General features: G+C 54.7%; 2 protein-coding genes across 3 annotated transcripts in view; one reads left to right on the top strand and one right to left on the bottom strand.

Annotated features, from left to right (window-relative positions):
- PDZD7 (PDZ domain containing 7) overlaps window positions 1–13,096 on the bottom strand; it is a 24,089-nt gene extending 10,993 nt beyond the window's left edge. The window contains exons 1-10 of one of the 2 annotated variants that reach the window (XM_011935522.1): window positions 13,012–13,083; window positions 12,450–12,622; window positions 11,931–12,321; window positions 6,116–6,256; window positions 5,607–5,781; window positions 4,399–4,575; window positions 3,989–4,136; window positions 2,791–2,851; window positions 1,009–1,404; window positions 283–480 (exon numbers count right to left, since the gene is read on the bottom strand). In XM_011935522.1, coding sequence (XP_011790912.1) covers window positions 283–480; window positions 1,009–1,404; window positions 2,791–2,851; window positions 3,989–4,136; window positions 4,399–4,575; window positions 5,607–5,781; window positions 6,116–6,256; window positions 11,931–12,156 — 1,522 coding nt within the window. In that variant the 5' untranslated portion in view covers window positions 12,157–12,321; window positions 12,450–12,622; window positions 13,012–13,083. Of the gene's footprint in view, window positions 1–282; window positions 481–1,008; window positions 1,405–2,790; window positions 2,852–3,988; window positions 4,137–4,398; window positions 4,576–5,606; window positions 5,782–6,115; window positions 6,257–11,930; window positions 12,322–12,449; window positions 12,623–13,011 lie in introns of both variants that reach the window. The other variant, XM_011935523.1, reaches the window with a different exon arrangement.
- Window positions 13,097–13,144: 48 nt separating this feature from the next.
- SFXN3 (sideroflexin 3) lies at window positions 13,145–21,490 on the top strand. Its single transcript, XM_011935524.1, has 12 exons — window positions 13,145–13,472; window positions 14,259–14,427; window positions 15,592–15,755; window positions 16,397–16,571; window positions 16,905–16,999; window positions 17,384–17,459; window positions 17,621–17,706; window positions 17,978–18,105; window positions 18,283–18,332; window positions 19,557–19,606; window positions 20,084–20,131; window positions 20,398–21,490. Exons 3-12 carry the CDS (start codon window positions 15,595–15,597, stop codon window positions 20,492–20,494), a joined length of 966 nt encoding a protein of 321 aa, XP_011790914.1. The 5' UTR covers window positions 13,145–13,472; window positions 14,259–14,427; window positions 15,592–15,594; the 3' UTR covers window positions 20,495–21,490.
- The last annotated feature ends 6 nt before the right edge of the window (window positions 21,491–21,496 follow it).

The raw sequence follows: 21,496 nt of genomic DNA, 5'->3' as shown, positions 1-21,496 counted from the left end.
AAAGAAAGGAAAGAAAGAAAGAAAGAAAGAAAGAAAGAAAGAAAGAAAGAAAGAAAGAAAGAAAGAAAGAAAGAAAGAAAGAAAGAAAGAAAGGAAGGAAGAAAGAAAGAAAAATAAGTAGGTATTTTTACCCCCATTTTACTCATGAGAAAACTCAGGCTCTCAGGGGTTGAGTGGGGACTCAGCTGGTAAAAGGCGGTGTGGGATCTCAACTCAGAACGGCTGGATGCCGAAGCTAGTGGACTTGACCTTGTCTTCCTGTTTGATCAACCCACTACTTACCTTTCTCTATGTCCAGGTGAGAGCAAGCTTTGGCCGGGATCCTGCTGTCCAGTGTCCAGGCCTCTCTGAGCCCATCCCCTGCTAGCCTCCCCTGACGCCCTCCCTTGAAGAAGAGGTTCATCAGCGTCTTGGAGCGCTTCAGGGCACCCTTCTCCCCAGGGGACCCCGACTTCTCCTTCTTCCGCTGCTTCTTCTCCTCTGCAGACACGAGGGAGCAACCGGGGGTGCTGGAGGGATGGGCAGAAGGGAAGGACGAGGGGCAGGGGTGTGGAGAGGGGCAGAGAGAAGGGAGAGGAGAGGGCAGACCGGATCTGCAGCTGTGCGGGGGTGGGAGTGCGGTTCCTCTTCCGACTTTCTGACCCTTTCCCCCACCGCACAGCTGTGGCTATGTAAGGAATCTCCATTGAGGCCCAGTTGGAGAAGGGCACACATGCGTGCATGTGAGTGTGAGCGACTGTGTGTGTAAACAGGCCTGGGAACTCCAGCATCCAGGGGCTGGGGTAAGGGCTGGTTCGGGGAACAGGGGCTGAGACTAAGGGTGAGTATGGGGTCCAGGACTAATTTAAAGTGGAGCCCACAGCAGGGTCTGAGCAGCCTGGAGCTTGGGTTGGGCAGGGGCTGCGTCAAGGCCTGGGGCAAAGGGAGGGTTGAGCCCAGGACAGGGTGTAAGGCAGGTTTTGGACCAGAGGCTGTGGAGGGAGCAGCAGCCACCCATCTCCAACGTACCCCACAAGGTCAGGTGGCTCTGGGAGCGCGTGATAGGGGGCCGGGGTCGGCTGAGGGCCAGTAGCAAGGCCGTCTTGGGGGACTCAGAGAGGACAGAGTCAAGGCGGCGGCCTTGCTGGGGGCCATCCGAGCGGATGGCGGTGTCCCTGAGGATGACTGTGGGCCGCACGCTGCACCAGGTCTCCACCCGGCCCCCGGCATCAGGCTCCGTCTGCATGGCTGTGTCGGCCCGCCCCCAGCCTGGGCCGCGGCCGCCGGGCTCCTCCGGCCCCAGGCAGACGTCCAGGCGGTCCGAGGGCAGGGAGCCTGAGCTGTAGGGGGCGCTGGAGGCGCACGAAGAGACGCTGGAGCTGCTCTCAGAGGCCGGGGACAGCTGCTGCAGCACCCCGTTGCTCACTGCAGGGAGTAGGGAAGCCAGGGGTCAGCGGGCTTGCTTCAGGGCCCTACCGGACTTGCATACCACTCTTGGGCTTAGGGGTGGAGGAGGCAAGGTCAGGCAGCAGCCTGGGTTAGAACCGCAGTGGTGGGGAACCCGCTGCTCCGAAATGCTGCCACTGCCCTAAGGCATGTCACTTCTCCAATCACCCACAGGGACTCCAGACCCTAGGAGAGCCTGCATTTTATCCGCAGATTCTCAGAGGGGAGTCCAGAAATATCTCTAGATTGTGTGAAGGGTTTTGGTCTTCTTCTTTCTTCTTCTTTCTTTCTTCTTTTTCTTCTTCTTTCTTCTTTCTTCTCCCTTCTCCCTTCCCGTCCCTCCTCCCTCCTCCTTCCTCCTTCTTCCTTCTTCCTTCTTTTTTTTTTTGAGACAGAGTCTCATTCTATGGTCCTGACTGGAGTGCAATGGCATGATCTTAGCTCACCGCAACCTCTACTTCCTGGGTTCAAGCGACTCTTGTGCCTCAGCTTCCCAAGTAGCTGGTATTACAGGTGTGCACAACCACACCCAGCAAATTTTTGTATTTTTAGTAGAGATGGGGTTTCATCATGTTGGCCAGGCTGGTCTCGAACACCTGACCTCAGGTGATCCCCCCCCCACCTCAGCCTCCCAAAGTTTGGGGATTATAGGCATAAGCCATCGTGCTGGACTTTGTTTTTTTCTTTTCTTTTCTTTTCTTTTCTTTTGAGACAGTCTCTCATTGTGTCGCCTAGGCTGGAGTGCAGCTCCTTGGCTCACCACAGCCTCAAACTCCTGGGCTCAGGCAATCCTCCCACCTCAGCCTCACAAGTAGCACAGACCACAGGCCCTCACCACCACTCCAGTTAATTTTAAAATTATTATTATTATTATTTTTGAGATGGAGTTTCGCTCTTGTTGCCCAGGCCGGACTGCAATGCCATGATCTCTGCTCACTGCAACCTCTGCCTCCTGGGTTCAAGCAATTATCCTGCCTCAGCCTCCCGAGTAGATGGGATTACAGGCATGGGCCACCATGCCCGGCTAATTTTGTATTTTTAGTAGAGACAAGGTTTCTCCATGTTGGTCAGGCTGGTCTCGAACTCCTAACCTTAGGTGATCTGCCCATCTCAGCCTCCCAAAGTGCTAGGATTACAGGCGTGAGCCACCATGGCCGGCTTAAATTATTATTTGTAAAGACGAGGTCTCCCTATATGGCCCAGACTGGTCTTGAACTCCTGTGCTCAAGCGATTCTCCCACCTCCCAAAGTGCTGGGATTACAGATGTGAGCCACCGAGCCTGGCCCTTTTCTTCTTCAGAGATCCAGGCCCCACCCTCAGGCCTCCACCCTTTCCCTCCAACCTTGGAGATCTGAGCCACTTACATCGATCCAGCCAGCAGTACTCAGAAACCATCTCTTTGTAGGCAGGGTACCGGCCGGTCTCCTGGGGAGGGAATGGTGGGCACAGGAGGGAAGGGGGAGCAGTGAGGACGGAGAGTGAGAATGGGGCGGGGGTGACAGGATGGGAGTAAACGTTCAACTTCATTTCTGTCCTCCAAATTCATCATGCTCTGGCCATACAGGCCACTTTCTTTCTGAACATGCCAAGTTCCTTTGTACCTCAGGGCCTTTGCACCTGCTGTTCACTCTGCCTGGAGGCCACCCTGACCCCAAGATACAGGGGCCTTCCTGAATTACTCCATTCCATCTCTCTATTAATTTCCTTAGAGCATTTGTCAACATCTGCAAGCATCTAGTTTATTGATCTGTCTCCCTCCAGTAGCAGAGAACTTATCTGTCCTGTTCACTGTTGCAGCCCCAGTTCCTGGCACCGTGGCCGGCACATAGAGGGTACCCAAAAATGCTGTTGAATGAGTGAGGGGCAGAGTGGGAGTGAGGAGAGATGTTTGGGATAATTTGAGAGGAAGGAAAAAAAAAATTGGATGGGGGAGAGGTAGAAATGGGTGGGGGAGGGCAGCAGAGGAGGCACCCAATGAAGGTTTCACTCCAAGTGAAGGCTTGGGGAAACAGAATGGTAGAGCAGAGGCCAGGGCTAAACACCAGGGGAGAGTGAGGTGGCATCTCCTCCAGGAGCGGGAATGAGAAGACCTGATCCTCAGACAAGTGTGAGACTCACATGAATAATGAATCCAGCCACCTCCTGTGAAATCCAACCTCTGGTCCCAGCCCAGACCTCCTTGCTCTATGCCCTGGGGATGCCCACCACCCAGGTCCTGCCCAAAGCCACAGCCACCACCCCTCCCTTCTGGGCAAGACATTTGTTCCTTTCAACCCTAGGCCTCCACCCTTCGTAAGAAAGGGGCACCACTCTAGCACTGTGGGGAGCAGGACTGGAACTAGGCCCAGCCACTGACCAGCTGAGTAAGTGACCTGTTTGTGAGTTGCTGTGCCTCTCTGAATCTCAGTTTCTTCTTCTTCAAAACAGGGATGAGAACAATGCCTATCTACCTTCTAGTGGCTGTGGGAACGTCATAAATTGCCAAGCATAATTAAGAAGTAGGGTGGCCTGGGGAGCCCCTCCTCTAGCCTCGCTTCTCCCTACCCCCACAGTTCTGCCCACCTTGATGGTCAGCATGATGTGCGTTTGGCCCTTCAGCACCTCCACGGCCTGGCTGTGGCTGATGTCGTCAAACCTGACACCGTTGGCCGCCAGGACCTTGTCCCCCACCTTGATGCCATTCTCCTCGGCCAGCCCACCATGGTCCACTCTGAGGCCAGACAAGCATCAGTCTGATAGGCCCCTGGCCTGCCCTCCCTCACCCCACTCCAGACCCCCTTCTCTTGGACACAAGACTGTACCAGTCAAGCTCCTTGACCCTCCTACTGGGGCCTCCCGCCCCTCCCAGGCCCTCACTGAGACAGGTGGTTGGCCAGGCCTCACTTGCTGACCATCCCCACATCCCAGCCTAGGCCCTACTCCACGCCCCATTCTCAGTTCTATCCCAAGACACTTCCTGCCTCAGCCCTCACTTGGACACGTAGATGCCCAAGCCAAACTCCTTGCCCCCACGGATGTTGAAGCCCAGGCAGAAGTCGTCGGAGGTTGTGTATAGGTGGACGATGCGCCGGACACCATCTTCTGAGCTGGTGTCAGACGGTGTCGAACTGCACTTCTCCACTACCAGGCGCCGATTCACCACATCCACCCTGGACAACAGCAGGGGGCCCTCAGGCGGGGTCCTCCATCCGCTGCCACCCACCACCCTCCCAGCAGCTCTGACAACTGCTGGGAAAGTGGGGGTTGCCTTTGGGGGACTCCCCAGGCCTGAGACCTGCAGTGGGACATAGGTTCATTAGCTGGGAAAGCAGCCTAAATCGCCTCTTTTTATTGAGCAGCTGCAATGTGCCAGAACCATTCCTTTTTTTTTTTTGAGACAGGGTCTTGCTCTGTCCACCCAGGCTGGAGTACCATGGTGTGATCATGGCTCACTGCAGCCTCAACCTCCTGGGCTCAAGCAGTCCTTCCACCTCAGCTCAGCCTCTCGAATGGCTGGAATTACAGGCACATGCCCACCATGCCCAGTTTTTTTGTTTTGTTTTGTTTTAGACAGAGCTTCACTCTTGTTGCCCAGGCTAGAGTGCAATGGTGTGATCTCGGCTCACCACATCCTCCGCCTCTGGGTTCAAGCAATTCTCCTGCCTCAGCCTCCCGAGTAGCTGGGATTACAGGCGTGCTCCACCACGCCTGGCTAATTTTTTATTTTTGGTAGAGACAGGGTTTCTCCATGTTGGTCAGGCTGGTCTTAAACTCCCAACCTCAGGTGATCCACCCGCTTCAGCCTCCCAAAGTGCTGGGATTACAGGCTTGAGCCACTGTACCTGGCTTTTTTTTTTTTTTTTAGAGAAGGGGTCTCGCTATGTTGCCCAGGCTAGGTCCCAGTTCTAATCCTTACAGCACCCCTGGGGGGAGGTGGTGTTTTGCCCCCGGGTTTCACAGCAGGAGCAGCAGCAATGTGGCAGCAGGACCAATGGGATCTGAGAGAGCAGAGCCATTGGAGGAGGGCAAGAGAGAGATGTGGTCTCTCCTTATTTTGAGGTAAGGCCTTTGGATCCCCTGCGTTTCCTGTGCCTGTGAGCAGGAGGAGCAGAAGCCTCTCCCCTCAGTGGGTTTTGCGTGGCGGTAGGGCTGGGGTGGGCTGGGGCACGGCCAGGGCTAGGATGAGGGAGTTGCTGCTCACCACGTGGTCTTCTCCTTGGAGAACTTGATGCCTGGCACGCGGCCCATGCGCCGCACCATCATGTGCAGGCGGCTGCTGCCCGTCAGCACCTTCACGGCACTACCCATGGTGATGCTCTCCAGGCTTAGCCCGTTCACTTCCGTGATCTTGTCCCCCACGCACAGGCCAGCCCGCTCTGCACCACAGGATGGGAGTGGCTGGCATGGGGCACTCGGGAGAAGGGTCCCCAGGGTGGGGGCTGAGCCTCTCCCATCAAATGGAGCTCCTTCGGGTTCAACTGATCTCCTCAGTCAGAGTGGGGATTGTCAGAGCAGGGGCTGAGTGTTCCCAGTGCCTAGGGATCTGTCCCTTAAACCATTCTGCCCTGAGGGTGAGCCCTGTCCCCCCATCAGTCAGGCTTTCCAGAGTTGGGGACTCTTCCTTCTGTCCCTGACAGCAGCATCCCCTGCAATTCACTGAGGTTGGAGTCACATCCTAAGCCTGGACTTCAACCTGGGGGTTCCGCTTACCTGCACTGCTGCCTTCCTCCACTTTGCTGACGAAGATGCCCAGGCCATGCTCTGAGCCCCCACGCACGCTGAAGCCCAGCCTCCCTGATGGACTCTTCTCCACCCGGACTGAATGGATGATGTCACTTTCATCACTGTTGGCTGTGGGGACAGGGATTTAGGGATGCCCCCATGTTCATTGCGGGCACTGAGGGCCCCTGGGTTCCCCAACTTGGGGCCTGCAAAGGCTGGGTTGCTGGGCACAGTCACACAGGCATGTAGGGGCCTAAATGCAGTGGGGCAGGTCAGCCCATTTTTAAGGCCCCTCTGGGTGATTTTTATTTTATTTTATTTTATTTTAAAGTAACAGGGTCTTGCTCTGTCATCCAGGCTGAAGTGCAGTGGTGTGATCATTGGCTCCCTGCAGCCACAAACTCCTGGGCTCAAGTAATCCTCCTGCCCCAGCCTTCCAAGTAGCTAGGACTACAGGCATACACCACTGTGCCTGGGTTATTTTTAAATTTTTTGTAGAGGCAGGATCTCACTTTGTTGCCCAGACTGGCCTCAAACTCCTCACCTCAAGCAATTATCCTACCTTGGCTTACTAAAGTGCTGGGATTACAGGTGTGAGCCACATGTCCTGCCCCCTCTGAGTGATTTTGAGACCATGGGCCAGGAGGGTGTGGAAGAAGGTGAGATCAGCGGGACAGGACTCTATGCTAAAGACACTATTCTCTAGCCGGGTGTAGTGGTGTATGCCTGTGGTCCCAGTTACGCCGAAGGCTGAGGCAGGAGCCCAGGAGGTCGAGGCTGCAGTGACCTGTGTTCACACCACTGCACTCCAGCCTGGGTGACAGAGTGAGACCCTGTCTCAAAAAAAAAAAAAAAAAAAAAGAAAGAAAGAAAAGAAAAAGAAAAAGATGTTCTCCTTCCTTCTTAGTGTGTGTGTATGAGTGTGTGTGTGTGTGTGTGTGTATATATATATATATCAATGCTTTCTGGGCTTCACATGCCCATGGGCCTGGGGGTAGCCAAATTAATAAACAATTCTGTTAATCCGAGAGTCAGATGGACAGACGAGAAGGTTCAAGATTCTGTTCTATGGGGCACAGTTGAGGGTGTCTGGCCTCATCAGCTTGCAGCATAAATTAGTATATTAGCTCTATCTTCAAATGCTTGTAGAGCTACCCAGTGGAAGGCATTCGATGTTTTCATCTGTGTAAACAGAACCTGCCTGCAGTACTCTTGCTCACATAGTGGAATTAGACAGAGGCAGATTTTGTCAGGAAAAACTTTCTAAAACATTCAGCTATTGGAAATTGAATGGGTTTTCTTTCTTTTTTTCCCTCAAGACAAAGTCTTGCTCTGTCGCCCAGGCTAGAGTGCAGTGATGCGATTTCAGTTCACTGCAACCTCGGCCTCCCAGGTTTAAGTGATTCTCCTGCCTCGGCCTCCCAAGTAGCTGAGATTACAGACATGTGCTACCACACCCGGCTAATTTTTGTATTTTTAGTAGAGATGGGGGTTTCACCATGTTGGCCAGGCTGGTCTCGAACTCCTGACCTCGTGATTCGCCTGCCCTGGCCTCCCAAAGTGCTGGGATTACAGGAGTGAGCCACTGCCCCAGCCTTGAAATGGAAGGGATTTTCTAAGACAGATAGTAAGCTTCCCATCTTTGGAGGCATGCAAGCTGAGACCTAGCAAATCTCTGGGATGTTATGGAATCCCTGAGCACCCTTCCATCTCTTAGACTCTGTGATTCTGGAAGTCAGGGTTCTAGGAACTACCTGGCTACATGAGGAAAGAAACCCCAAGCCACACCACACTGCAATATGTATGTGCCCAAGGCGGCCCTCTCCATCACACTGGGGAAAGTAGGTGGGGAAGGGGGTTCCTAAAGGCTGAACCTGTCAAGTAAGTAAGGATTCTTTTTTTTGAGATGGAGTTTCACTTCTTCTCCCAGGCTGGAGTGCAATGGCTCAATCTTGGCTCACTGCAACCTCCGCCTCCTGGGTTCAAGCGATTCTCCTGCCTCAACCTCCCCAATAGCTGGTATTACTGGAATGTGCCACCACGCTGGGCTAAATTTTCTATTTTTAGTAGAGATAGTGTTTCACCATGTTGGCCAGGCTGGTCTCAAACTCCTAACCTCAAGTGATCCACCTGCCTTGGCCTCCCAAAGTGCTGGGATTACAGGCATGAGCCAAGGCACCCGGGCCAGGTAAGGTTTCTGTAAGGACTCTGATGGGTGGGATTTTGATGGGTGAGGGGAAAGGGAGGGGCACTGATGAGGGGGAAGGAGCCAGGGAGGCTCAGCTGTGGGCTCTTGAGGAGGCCTTCCAGTTACAGAAAAGCAAGAAGGCTGGAGGGGTAAATTGGGTCCCAGGTGAGAAGCTGAGATTTCTTCGTGGGTAAGGGTTACTCTAGAGGTGTTTGACAGGGAGAAATCACACACACAGAGACACACACACACACACACACACACACACACACACACTCACTCTTCAATTTGATCTAAGAGAAGTCAGGTTACAGGGCACAGCCGGGGCAGCTCAGAAAGAAATCCCCAAGGGCAGCTTGTGGGAAGGGGTGGTGCAGGACAGATGTGGGGGGCCAGGGCTTTCCCAGCTGATTAGATTACACAGATCTCAGGCCACTTACAGCCTTAGCCAAGGAGCCTTTTGCTCCCTTGCTCCCAACCCTCTCTCCTCAGGGCCTCACTGGGGCCTCCCTAGGGCCCTGGGTCAGGGAATGTGAAATCTGAGGTTTTCCAGGAGCCTGGGCCCTGCAAGGATGGAAACTTCTCTACCTCCACTGCCCCAGCCTCTCCTCCAGGTGCTCCACTACAGCCTCAGCACTATCCTTGCTTCTGCTCTTGCCCCCTTTAGCTATTCTTTATACAGTACCCAGAGTCAGCTTTTACATTAGATCATGTCTTTTCCCTGATTAAAAACTTCAACACCTGTTCCTGCTTCTAGAACTCCAGTCTCCTCACCATGCCTTATAAGGCCCTGCCTGGGCTTCCCTCTGCCCACCCCTCCGTCCTCCCTTCCACCCTCCCTCCCTCACTGAGCTCTGGCCACCCTGATCTTCCTGTTCCTCGTGGAGGTCAAGCCCTTCCAGTGTCCCCTCTGCCTGCAGTGCTCCTGCCCAGGCCTTTAGAAGGTCAGCTCCTCTTCCTCATTTCCCTCCTGGCTCAGACACCACTTTCTCGGAGAAGGCTTCCTGGAGTATCCTACCCCTCCTGCCAGTGATTCCCTCTTGTAGGGCTTCTCAAAGCGTTGTGCTGTATCAGCAGCATCAGTGTCATCTGACAACTTGCTAAAAACAGGAATTCTTTCGCTTTACCATAGACCCACTGGACCAAGAAGCTCTGGGACTGAGCCCTGCAATCTATCCCTGAATGAGCCTTCCTGGCAATTCTGAGGCATCTGAGGTTTGAGAAGCACCATTCTGTCATATCATCAGATGATCACCTTCTGACTCTTCTCATCCTTTGCCATTGTTTGCTTATTGGGGTTATTTATCTGTCTCTTTTGACTGGACTGTAAGCTCAATCATAGTGGAGACTTCGTAATTCTCTTGTAGTATATCTCCAATATGTTGGACAGCACCTGGTATTTGATAAGTATTTTTCTGAATAAGTGAAAGAGTAAATGGATGGATGGATGGACAAACTAGGAGAGTGAGGAGAAATGCATTAAGGGTAATGCTTTCCTGGATTAAAGGTAATGTATTTTCTCTGGGACCAATTGAGTTTAAGGAGCTGGTGGGGTCTCATGGGGCTGATATAGGTGGCAATGTCCCTCTTCCCACTGTTTATTCCTTATCAGCTACTTTACTCCCCGGGAGTGATCTACATAATAATATGGGGCAGGGTTCCAGGCTGCCGGGACTTGGGAGATGTCTGCGCTCAGGCAGAGGGGAGAATTCTGAACTCAGAGGGTCCCAGCCCAGTCAGAGGAGAAGCCAAGTGGTCAGAGCAATTCCCCAGTCCCTCACTTGCTAGGAGATCCTGCTTCCTTGGCTGCACAGTGGCAGTAGCATGAGGCAGAGGGAGAAAGCAATCATGAAACCCTGGAAGAGGATCTTTAGAGGGATGGTATAGGCCGGGCACAGTGGCTCATGCCTATAATCCCAGCACTTTGGGAGGCTGAGGTCAGAAGATCACTTGAGCCTAGGAATTCAGGACCAGCCTGGGCAACATGGTGAAACTCTATCTCTACAAAAAGTAAAATAAAATAAAATTAGCCAGGCTTGGTGTTGCATGCCTATAGTTTTGGCTTCTCAAGAGGCTGAGGCTGGAGGATCACTTGAGCCCAGAAGTTTGAGGCTGCAGTGAGCTATGATCACACCATTGCACTGCACTTCAGTTTGGGCGGGCGACAGAGCAAGACCCTTTCCCTCTAAAAAAAAAAAAAAAAAAAAAAAAAGGACAGTATAAACAGCCCTTGCATCATACATGGGAAAAGGGAAGGGGTAGGGGGAGAGGGAGGGGGGGAGGGAGAGAGAGAGAGAGAGAGAGAGACAGTGTGTATCAGAGGGAGAATAGCATAGTTCTTTTCATAGAATGGGACTAATAAAGACTGCTGCTGTGCCTGCTTCCCTTTTCCCCAATGTCTCTTAACTACCCTGGAGACTTCTGTTCCCTGAACAGAATGACTGCGGTGACCCTCAGCAGTGCCCTGTTGCTCACCAGAGGGTGAGGCATAGACTGGTGTATGACAGGGGTGAGCGTGCCAAGCCACTGGTGGAGGAAAGCCTGTTCCCTGAGCAACATGCCCACCCCTGTTCCGGTGGCCTAGGGAGGGGAACAGAGATGCCCCACTGGGTCAGACGGGGAGGAACAGGGCCTGAAGAGTCCAGTCTGGGATCCAGCCAGGGCAGCTCTGCTGGCTAAGAAAGAGGAGAGGAGCTGGAGATATTTATCTGGTCCTGCCCAGAGAAAGCCCACACTCAGGGGGCCTGGCTCCGCCCCTGGCATTCAAGGTCCTGTCTTGCTCACCAGCTCTTAGTCGCCTCACATCTGTCACTGCAGCCAGGCTGGCTCCTAAGTGCCCACCCACCATGCTCCATGCTTTTCATTTCCAGCCTTTGTTGGTGATAGCTCACCCCTGTCACCAGCTGTTCTTGTTGCTCTGTCCTGCTACACTGTAGATTTCTGGAAGGTGAAGAGGGAGCCTGATTTCTCTCTAGGTCCCTTGTAACACCTCCCCAGGGCTGGTATAGAATTGGTGCTCCATGAAGCAGCATTAAGCAACTACATAAGCTTAGGTCTCCCCTTCCCTGATGGAGCTCCCTCTCCACCCTCAACCCTCCTCTTCTGAACATTTGCTGTGCTGCCTTCATACCCCTCCTTCAGCACTGAAGCCCTGAATTCTGTCTACCCTCTTGGGCACTGACTCCTCGCAGCCCAGCACAGAGCTTGTCACACAATGGACCGGTTGATGGAGGATGTCCTCCTTTATCCTGCCCCATCCCCCAGAAGTACACCCAATGGATCTGGAGAAGGGCAGAGCCCATGGGAGAAAGAGGCCAGTCCAGTTCCCTGCCTTGCCCACCTGGGGCTAGCATACCACACGCATGCCTTTCCCTGCTGCCATGGCCTTCTCTCCCTCCTCTGACCCTTCTACCACCCTGGACCCCTGCAGGACTGGCCTGGAGAAGAAGCAGGTGAGGAAGAGTGTATGGGTTCCCAGGCTGCCTGCCACCTCCCTGTGACTCCCATCTCTTGAATTCCCCCACTCATACAGGCTCTGCCTCCTCCTGCTGAGTTCCCACTGTCCCCTACCCCCACCCTCCCCAACCCAGGCCGGTGGCTGGGTCCCACCCCCACCTTCGATGGGGGAGTTGATGAGGATGACGCGTCCCATGGGCGATGAGGCTCGGATTCCGCGGGGGGGCCCGTTCAGCAGCCGTTGCTGCTTCCTTAGCAGGTATCGCATTGCGGTGGAGCCTGAGTCGCTGCCTAGGTGGCCTCGGGAGGAGATGGAGCTCAGAGAGCCGGAGCTTAGGTCTCCTAGACCCAGTGGGTCGAAGCCCACTGCGAAACCCTGCGCCATGGCGGCTGGGCTAGGGCGGCACCCTACAGGTCCAGAAGGAATCTGCTAGCTCTGGAGAGGCCAGCCCCGCGTGCTTCGAGCTCCATGAGCCTCTCTGAGGGGATGGGGTCTCAGTAAGGTGAAGGCCCTTGCTTGCGATGCCTCTCAGAAGTGTGAGCTCCAGGCCTGGGCAGGGAGAGCAGGGATGAGGGAGGGGTGTAAATGTTTTCCCTGCTGCCCTCCAAAACTTCCACCCCTCCCTGCTGGTTTAAGCATCCTGCCCTCCCATGCCTTAGGCCCCCCTCCTGCCTCACCCCAGACCAGAGAACTGCCCCATCCAGGCACCATCGTGGACTCTCGCTGACTTTATACAAGACAGGTGGGAACATTTCACCCCTCATCGCTGCTGGCGGCTGAGTCATCTACTCCCGTCCTCAGTCCTCAGTAGAGGTTGACAGTGGAGTTGGGATTACTGAGGGCCCTGGGGCTTAGAGCGGTGTGAGACAAAAGACAGGTCGGGACAGCTCATGGCATCACCTCTCTCATGCATATGCGGGTATGGGGGTGGTCCGGGATAGGGTGGGGGCGGCGTGGGGCGGGCTGGGCCTCGAGGACAGGGCTTCAGGACCTTAGAAAGCTGAGGCCGAGGAGGCCCCCCAGACACCCGCGGGCTCCAGGCTGCGGCTCCGGGTCTAAAGAGTCTGCATGAACCTTTCCCAAGCTTGCGGGGAGGATCCGCTGGAGAGGGGTCCCACGACATCCCGCGCAAAACCCAAGGCCAATTCCCTCAGAGAAGCTCTGGGACCCAGAATGAAGCACCCCGATATCAACTCGGCCCTTCAGGCCCCCCACCCCTTTGTGCCTGGTCCCCCTCACCTTGTCGCTGCTGTGGCGCCGCCAGCCTTGTCAAACCACCCTCGGGCGAGAGCTAGTGTGGCAGTCTGCAAACCCCACCCACGCTCCGCGGAGGCTGCGGGAATTGGGCTGGCCTGCACCTCCCTGGGCTCCCATTGGCTGGTAGGGCCGTCAGTCATTCTATTCCCACACCTCCCTTGCGCTCCAGGGACAGACTGGTGTTACCTGGTCCCGGGCAGCGGAGTTCCTTACCCACCCCAGTTCTGGTTCTGACACCCTAGTTCATCCCGCAAATTTAGGGCTTGGGTCTCGGCTTGTTCCCTTCCCGCTAGAAGCACCTCTTCTCTGAGCCAAGCCAGCTACCTGGGCTCCTGGAATTGCCACCCCTCCGTGGGCACCCTTGAGACCTCCGTGGGGCTACGTCACCGGGCAGAGCGGCACGTGAGCCTGCGTTTGCTGCAGGTGTGCTGTGTGGTGACTGGGTGAGTTGTGATTATGTGTGTGGCGGAGGGGGTGCCTTCTTCACTTCCATCCTTCTCCTCTGTCAGAAGGTGTCTCTGGCTACCCAGTTCTGGAATGGTCGCAGGGTGGGGCAGCTGGTGCCAGGACGGGAAGAATCCTAAGAATCCTTCTGATGCACTTATTCGATGCAGACCGCGAGGTTCCTGGGGTTGTCTGCCCCTCCACATCCCAGGGGTGGGGCTACGGTCTGGGGTGCAGGGATAGGGGTTGGGAGTGTAAGGAGACCAGGGACACAGCGGAGCTAGGGGTTACAGAGGAAGAGCAAGGAGAGGGCTGGGGACATAGAAGGGGCACAGGCACGACAGGAGCAGGGCTGTGAAGTGATGCGAATGCCGCGCTGCTACAAGAGGAGCTTGTGGATACTAGGGTAGGAGCCCAGGGGGGCAAGCAGCCAGAGGCCATTGCCAAGGCAGCCATCAAGTAAACAAGCCAGGTGGTAACCCGAGTCCCTCCCGGCGCGCCAGCAGAGGACCGCCCCTCCACACTGTCCACCTGCACCCTGGGCTTTCTCTCTGGGCACCTAGACCTCTTGCTGCAGGGCTAGGGGTCTGCTGAAGCCCGCCAGGGGATTGTAAACAAAGGGAGCAGCGCCTGCAGCTCCAGCCCCTCCTCCCTCTGGCTGGGGAGCGGGCCAGAACTGATCCCCGAGGTGGGACTGGCTCTGGGAAGCAGCTTAGGGCCTGGTCCCGGTGGCCCAGGCTGGGGTGGGGGGGGGGATCGCCTCGAATGACACCCACCTCCCCCAGGTTCTGCCAATCCCCGTGCCCACTGGGTGGGTGCGGCCGGGAAGTTCCTGCCCCTCCCTGCTGGTTGGCGTCACGCGTGACGTCCCGTGTGATGGCTGGGAGGGCCCGGCGGCGACAGCGGAGGCAGAGAGGAAGGCGGTTCTGAGAGCTTCAGGGAAGCCTGGAAAGCGTAAGTGCTCGCTGTCCCTGGCTGGCGGGGTTCGGGAATGCGGGTCAGAGAAGGAAGCCTGCCTTGAAACTGTCTATCCTGGTGCAGTCAGTATCTTCGGCTCTATAGAGGTCCACAGGGCACAAGGGAGGTTGCGGGGAGGAATGTCAGGGTGGGGCTGTGTGTAGTCACACATTCAAGTGTCTGCAGGTGGGCACAGTGTGCACCTGTAACAGTCTTTGAGGGCCGGTGTATACAGGACACCTCCACTCTGTCTGTATGTCTGGACAGGGTGTGCATGATGGTGTCTTTGTGTGTGGGTATGTGAGTGTGAGGGGAGGGTGTGTCTGCCTCTGCGGGAGGAAGTGTGGCTGGAGAGGATTAGTCATTCTGTAGGATTCTGCCCAACTCAGCCAGATGGCTGCACCAGGTTTTCCTCTCTGTGCTGGGTGGAGGGAGCAGCCACTGAATCCTGCTCTTATCCGGAGGCAAGTGGCTCAGAGAGGTGGATGAGTGTCTGTGCCAGCCCTACCTGGCCAGAGACCAGGGAGAGCCTAGAGTCATTCAGTGTGAGTTGGAGAAAATGGGTCTGTAGAGGGGACTTGTGTGTGCCCACATGCACACACATGGCTGACATCAGAGTCCCCTGATTGAGATCTGAAACAGATAAGCCCTGGGTGGCCAGTAAGGCCTTGTTCTCTTCCAATCAGGGACTGGAGTGTGGGATGTCTTATGCCATTTTCCAAAATAGCCTTGGGGATTTGTATCCAGGTCTCAGGGCAGCTGGGACCTAAAGCTCACCTGAGCATGAGTGTGTAATATATGTGTTATATATTCTTGTGAATCTGCAGTACACGTGGCTGAGATGTTTGTTGCTGCTCATGTGTCAACCAGATATATGTAAATCCTCCCTCATGAAAATCTGTACCAGGATAGAGCGCAAGGAGATCTGTTTTCCTGTTTCTGGTCTTCCCCTCCCCTTCCTCCAGTGGCTGCAGGTCCCTGGGCGGGGACATTGCTGAGGAAACAGCTCCTTCCCACACCCTTGCTTACCTTTCTAGTCACCTTGAGCTCTTAAAGGGACTGATGATAAGCTCAGGGGCCAGGGCAGGGGCACCAAAATTTCCCCTAGCTGGAGCCCTTGGACCCTTGGACTCCCGCTCTGACCTTGTGTCTGTCCTGCAGAAAATGGGTGAATTGCCTTTAGACATCAACATCCAGGAACCTCGCTGGGACCAAAGTACTTTCCTGGGCAGAGCCCGGCACTTTTTCACTGTTACTGATCCTCGAAATCTGCTGCTGTCCGCGGCACAGCTGGAAACTTCTCGGAACATTGTGCAGAACTACAGGTGACCACCCCCCAGTCTGACCCTGTGTGCCAGGATCTCATTTTCTGGCATTAATATAGTATGTCTTGTACCTGCCTCCTCAAGCTTGACGGTGACCCTGTCCCTCAATCCCCTCACTCTCTAGCCTCCTCTGTTGGCATCACAGAGCTTTAACCCAAAGGATTTTAGAGCATTGGGGTTGAGAAGATGGCACTGATATTTATGGGAAGGGCTGCTCTATGTTTCACAGACCTCTACAGGGACCTATCCCATCGCTGGGTCACCATCTGCAAGGATAGAGGTGCTCAAAGTGGAGTCCCAGTAAGATAGAAGGGAATTCCCCTTATCTTTGGGAGGAAAAACTCTTGCAATGCTCGCAGCCATTTTTGACCCATTGGAAACCACCATCACCTATGACCCAGGATTTTAGCAGAAACAGAAGGATACCCCTCTTCGTGTGGCTAGAAGGGAAATAGAAATAGGAGCCTCCACTTCTGGGAAACTTTGGCCCTCCTCCAAAGACAAGGAGCTCCCTTATGCTGAGACTAGGGGCTGAAGTTCCCGGTTCTCTGTCCAGAGTTACCCTGAGCTGGGCAGATGGGGCCTGTGAGGGTAGATCTGCCCCCTGGGATAGCTTGTCTGCTCCTTGCCAACTTCTGCAGGGCTGGCGTTGTGACCCCAGGGATCACCGAGGACCAGCTGTGGAGGGCCAAGTATGTGTATGACTCTGCCTTCCATCCGGACACAGGGGAGAAGGTGGTCCTGATTGGCCGCATGTCAGCCCAAGTGCCCATGAACATGACCATCACCGGCTGCATGCTCACCTTCTACAGGCAGGTCTTGTCCCATGTCCGCCTTTTGAGTGCCCTAAGCTAGAGCACGGCTTGACTAGGTGCTTCTTGTCTGGGCCAATTTGGTGAGTGAAAGATTGTGTTAGAATCCCTTCCATTCCTCAGAATTCAGCCTCAGGAGTTCTCTCACCACAGAGACAGTAGGTGCGTTTGTATAAATGGGGGTGGGGGTACATAGGGGTTACCAGAGCAGGTTCTAGGGCCATCAACTGGGTCCCTTCTTAGGCTTGGGGAATAACCTTTGGTTTCATTACAGGGGTCTAAAGATGAGGGCCACTGTAGAGGGGGCAGAAGTGAGTGTCTTTGTTCCCTCAGGAAGACCCCAACTGTGGTGTTCTGGCAGTGGGTGAATCAGTCCTTCAATGCCATTGTTAACTATTCCAACCGCAGTGGCGACACTCCCATCACCGTGAGGTGAGAGCCGGCCCCCTGCAGCAGCTGCATTGTCCCATCTGACCCTCTTCTCCCAGCCCACAGTGCCCTCTCCTTTCTCTCCCGCTCCCTGTAGTCCCTGCAGCCAGTGCTCAGCGCTCTCTCCTCAGCCTGCCCCACCCCAACTTACCCTGCCTAACTGAAAGCATGAGGTCCTCTTATGCATGCTGTGGGGGACCCACCCCTCTTCACAGGGTGTGATTGGGGCTTCCAGACAAGTTTACGCTGGAGATGGAGGGAGGGCTTCCTCTGCAAGGTGCTTCCCCTTTTACGCCTGATGTATTGAGGACTTGGCATATCCCTAAAGGAATGGGCCACCTGCTGGACTCTTCACCTCTCCCGGTGACCTGGCTCTTCCACCCACAGGCAGCTGGGGACAGCCTATGTGAGTGCCACCACTGGAGCTGTGGCCACGGCCCTGGGACTCAAATCCCTCACCAAGGTAAAGGCCCCTTACTCCCCTGACCCCCCCATTCATCCTCTATCTGCCTCCTTCTTCCTCATCACGCCTCCAGTCCTGACCTATAGGCCCCCTATATCTCCTCAGAGTCCCTCACCACCCCATGGCCCTCAGGGCCACTGAACAACACCCTTCCTCCGCAGCACCTGCCCCCTTTGGTCGGCAGATTTGTGCCCTTTGCAGCGGTGGCAGCTGCCAACTGCATCAACATCCCCCTGATGAGGCAGAGGTGAGTGACCCCGGCTCCTGGCACATGCATGCCCGGTATAATGTAGCACAGTGTCCAGTCATGCAGACCACCTCAGAATGGGGACATCCCTCTCCCTCCTCAGACATGAGCTGCTGGGCCCTGGCTCAGTCTGGCCCTGGGATCCTCAGGTGGGAGAACCAGCCTTTGAGTCTGGGGTGTGTGAGGGAACCCTGAGGAGCCGCTGCCCATTCGGGCATTGCAGGCAGGATCCGGGGCCTGTGATCTGACCCTAACCCCGCTCCCTTCGCAGAGAGCTGCAGGTGGGCATCCCGGTGGCTGATGAGGCAGGTCAGAGGCTTGGCTACTCGGTGACCGCAGCCAAGCAGGGAATCTTTCAGGTGGTGATTTCAAGAATCTGCATGGCGATTCCTGCCATGGGTAAGGTGGGAGTGGCTGGGTGGGGCACAGGAGACTCTGAGAGAAGCAGGTGCAGTTCTCAGGGACTTTGGAGGACTCTAGGGAGAGAGGGAGGAGCTTTGAGGGGGTCACCCTTCACAGTTCCTGACTTTGACTCCACTACTAGCACTCTCCTTCTTGGCCCTGCTCTCCCCACAGCCATCCCCCCACTGATCATGGACACTCTGGAGAAGAAAGACTTCCTGAAGGTAGGCAACTCTACCTCTCCTGTCCTGGAATGGGGGATGGCTGGGAGAAGAAGTGACCAGGCTCCAACCCTCTCTCCAGCCTGGTCTGAGTCTCTAAGACTTGCTAGCCCTTCTCCTGACCCCTACACCACCTCCTCCACCTTCATTCATTCAGCAAGAATGAACTGGGCTGGGGTGAAGGAACACTGCGGGGGCAGGAGGAGAGGACGAGGGAAGGAAACCAACTTCATCAGTGTTACTCCAGGGGCTTCTGATACACAAAGGAGGGGACTGTCACAGTCACACTTGATCTTATGCTCATTCTTTCACTCCCTAGTGCCTCCATACTAAGAGGTACACACGGGTGCACGCACACACACACACACACAGACATGAACAGGACACGAAAGCAAAGCACAGGAACAAGCCCTGGCTCATTCACAGAATAATTTATTCACAAATGTATTGAGTGCCATGCACCAGGCATGTTTTAGGGCTGAGGAGACAGCACTGAACAAGAACAAGGCCCCTGTCCTCATGAAGTTTATAGTCTGATGCAGAAACCAATAAACAAGGAGGCACCCAATAAATACATTCTTAGAAAGTGTAATATGTGCTTTGTAGGAAAGCAGTGGGACAGTGTAATTGAGATTCATGGGGGATAGCTGTTTAGACAGGATGGTCAGAGAAGGGGTCTCTAAAGCCCTGAAGGATGAGGAGAGAGGCAAAGAATGCAGAGAAGAGTGTTTGGGGTAGAGAAAATAGTCAGTAGCAAGGACACTGCAGCAGGAGGGGCTTGCCCATTTGAGGAACAGGTTGGTGGTCCCCGTGGCCAGAGCAAACTGAGAAGAGTGCCAAGGAAGAGACGTGCTTGGAAAGGGTCAGATTCATGCCACTGGGATGGGAAGAGGTAAGTGGAGGTTCAGAGAAGGTTTCCTGAAGAAATCAGCTCCTGGAGGAAGTGAGGGAAGGGAAAAAAGGGCCGGGGAGTGCCATGGCAACCAGTTCTGAGAGGTGAGAATGTGTCATGGGGTGCCAGGGAAGGTAATCAGCATAAAGGCCTGGCTGGAGTGGAAGGGTGCAATCTAGAGGTCCCAGCCCTGTTATTGCTTTGGGAAAAAGAAAAGGGCCACAGGTCTAAGGGCTCCAAGGCAAGGCTGATGGGATAGAGCCATGGTGGGTAAAATGGGGTGACAGTGAGGCAGGGGACACAAGCCATTCCATTGTCTCTCTGTCTCTCCACAGCGCCGCCCTTGGCTGGGGGCGCCCCTGCAGGTGGCACTGGTGGGCTTCTGGTAAGTATGCAAGGAATTAGCTGGGGTGTGGGGAGTGCTTTGTCTATGGTGGATGTGGGTAGGTATGGATTGTCTTTAAGATGTTTATAGACATCATCCATTCATACATTCAGTGGGTGTGTGTTTTGAACACCTATAGGTGTGTGTATTTGTGTGTTGGGGGCGGTCCCTGTCCTTGAAGGTCAAGAGTTTAGTGAGGGGGTTCCAGTCTTCATCTATAAGAGGAAACCATGGAAATGTACCTTTTGGTCCCATCCAGGAGATTCATGCCCATTTAATTCCTGATTCTGCCCTGGCTGTGGGGCTCTCTTTCCTCAGAACCAGATGTCCAGGTTGGGTTTACTATTCCTAAAAGGTCCTTTCAGCTTTTATCAATCTCCACCCTTAGGAGCAATCTCCAAGGATGGAGTGGGGTGTAGGGAGGGAACACCCTAAGGTCAAAGCTTTACAAACCTTTCCAACACTCGTCTCCCCCAGCCTGGTATTTGCGACCCCCCTGTGCTGTGCCCTATTCCCCCAGAAGAGGTAAGTGCTGTCCCTGGGCTGGGCGGGAGACTCTGGATTGGACTCTGCATCTCTGGACCAGCTGACCTAGGGTCCTCCAGTATGTTCAGGAGGAGGCCTGGCAGGCACTCCACGGATTCTGGGAGTGGGGGAATGACAGTGAGCCAGTCCTTCTGGCAGTAGAAGGAGAGGATTCTTCAGCCTGGGAGGAGGTGGGAGGGCAATCCCTGGGCCTGAGTGGGGTTGGATTCAGGGGACATTAACTGGCCTGTGCTGTTCTGTTGCAGCTCCATAAATGTAAGCAAGCTGGAACCAGAGCTGAGAGCTCAGATCCATGAGCAAAACCCCAGCGTAGAAGTGGTCTACTACAACAAGGGGCTTTGAGGAGGGTCAGCCTCTGTCCCCTCCCTCACTTCCTTGGGCTGCTGCTTTAGTGGAGTCATGTCACCCCTGCCACTTGCCTATCTGCCTAGCACTGGGTAGGGGCCTTGGTGGGCAGATGGCCATTGAGGGTAGCAACCTATTAGGGTGGGGGAGGTACCATCATAAGGCTTTTCCTCCACTCTCTGGTTTCAAAGAGCAGAACACATAACCCCTCCCTCCTGTGCTTGAGTGTCCACGCATATACATACATGACACATATGTGTATTTGTACATTGGGTCCTGAAAGCTAGGAGCAGGCATGCTAGCCTAGTATGTTCTGACATCTGGCTTCCCTTCTCAGCCTCATGTCTACCTGCCTGCCAGCCAGGCTACAGGTGGAACTTCCTTCTCTAAACTGTTATACCAGCCAAGTTATTTTTGATGGCACCTCATCCCTTCGAGACATAGGAGGAGCCCCAGGATCTCAGGACAGAGACTTACAGACACTAGTAGGCCAAAGTGGGCTGAATCCTTCAGGTTTCTGATATCTAGCTCCCCAAGCTGACTGGGCTGGCAGAGGAGAACATGTTTGGACAAGGGAGGCAGGGGACTTATGCATCCCTCAGTGCCATCCCCTGTATTCTGGAATAGCTCCGTTTCACCTCCTCCTCTCTACCTGATGAAGGAGCGCCTGTGTCCTGTACTGCCCTCGCTGTCTCCCCCAGCACCCTACTTGGCAGCGTGGGCATCTTCAGGCACAGTCTTAGGAGTTCCTGGTGTGCTCTGACATCATGACCTCCAATCTAAATCCTGCAATCCCAACTCCCTTTCCCAAACAAAAAGCCACAGAGGCAGAGCAAGCATTCCCCTTTAAGAGCTCTCACTGCACCCCCTCCCAAGGGACACAGCTATAGGAATGGTGCTTAAACTCCACAGGTATCAGAGAGGGTGTAACTAGGACATCCTCAAGGGCAGCTAGGCCCCGAATGTACAATGTTTAGACAGGGAATTTTGTGTTCCATT

The sequence above is a fragment of the Colobus angolensis genome, unplaced genomic scaffold (assembly GCF_000951035.1).
Source record: "Colobus angolensis palliatus isolate OR3802 unplaced genomic scaffold, Cang.pa_1.0 Scaffold144, whole genome shotgun sequence".
Taxonomy (NCBI): Eukaryota; Metazoa; Chordata; class Mammalia; order Primates; family Cercopithecidae; genus Colobus; species Colobus angolensis.
The sequence above is the reverse complement of the archived record's forward strand: the minus strand, read 5'-3'. Positions and strand labels throughout refer to the sequence as shown.

Bases quoted from the DNA above. Each gene is read 5' to 3' on its own strand.
- SFXN3 (XM_011935524.1), top strand. From the start codon at position 15,595: ATGGGTGAATTGCCTTTAGACATCAACATCCAGGAACCTCGCTGGGAC. The intron at 17,000-17,383 runs GTGAGAGCCGGC...TTCCACCCACAG, and splicing joins GACACTCCCATCACCGTGAG to GCAGCTGGGGACAGCCTATG. The intron at 20,132-20,397 runs GTAAGTGCTGTC...GTTCTGTTGCAG, and splicing joins GCCCTATTCCCCCAGAAGAG to CTCCATAAATGTAAGCAAGC.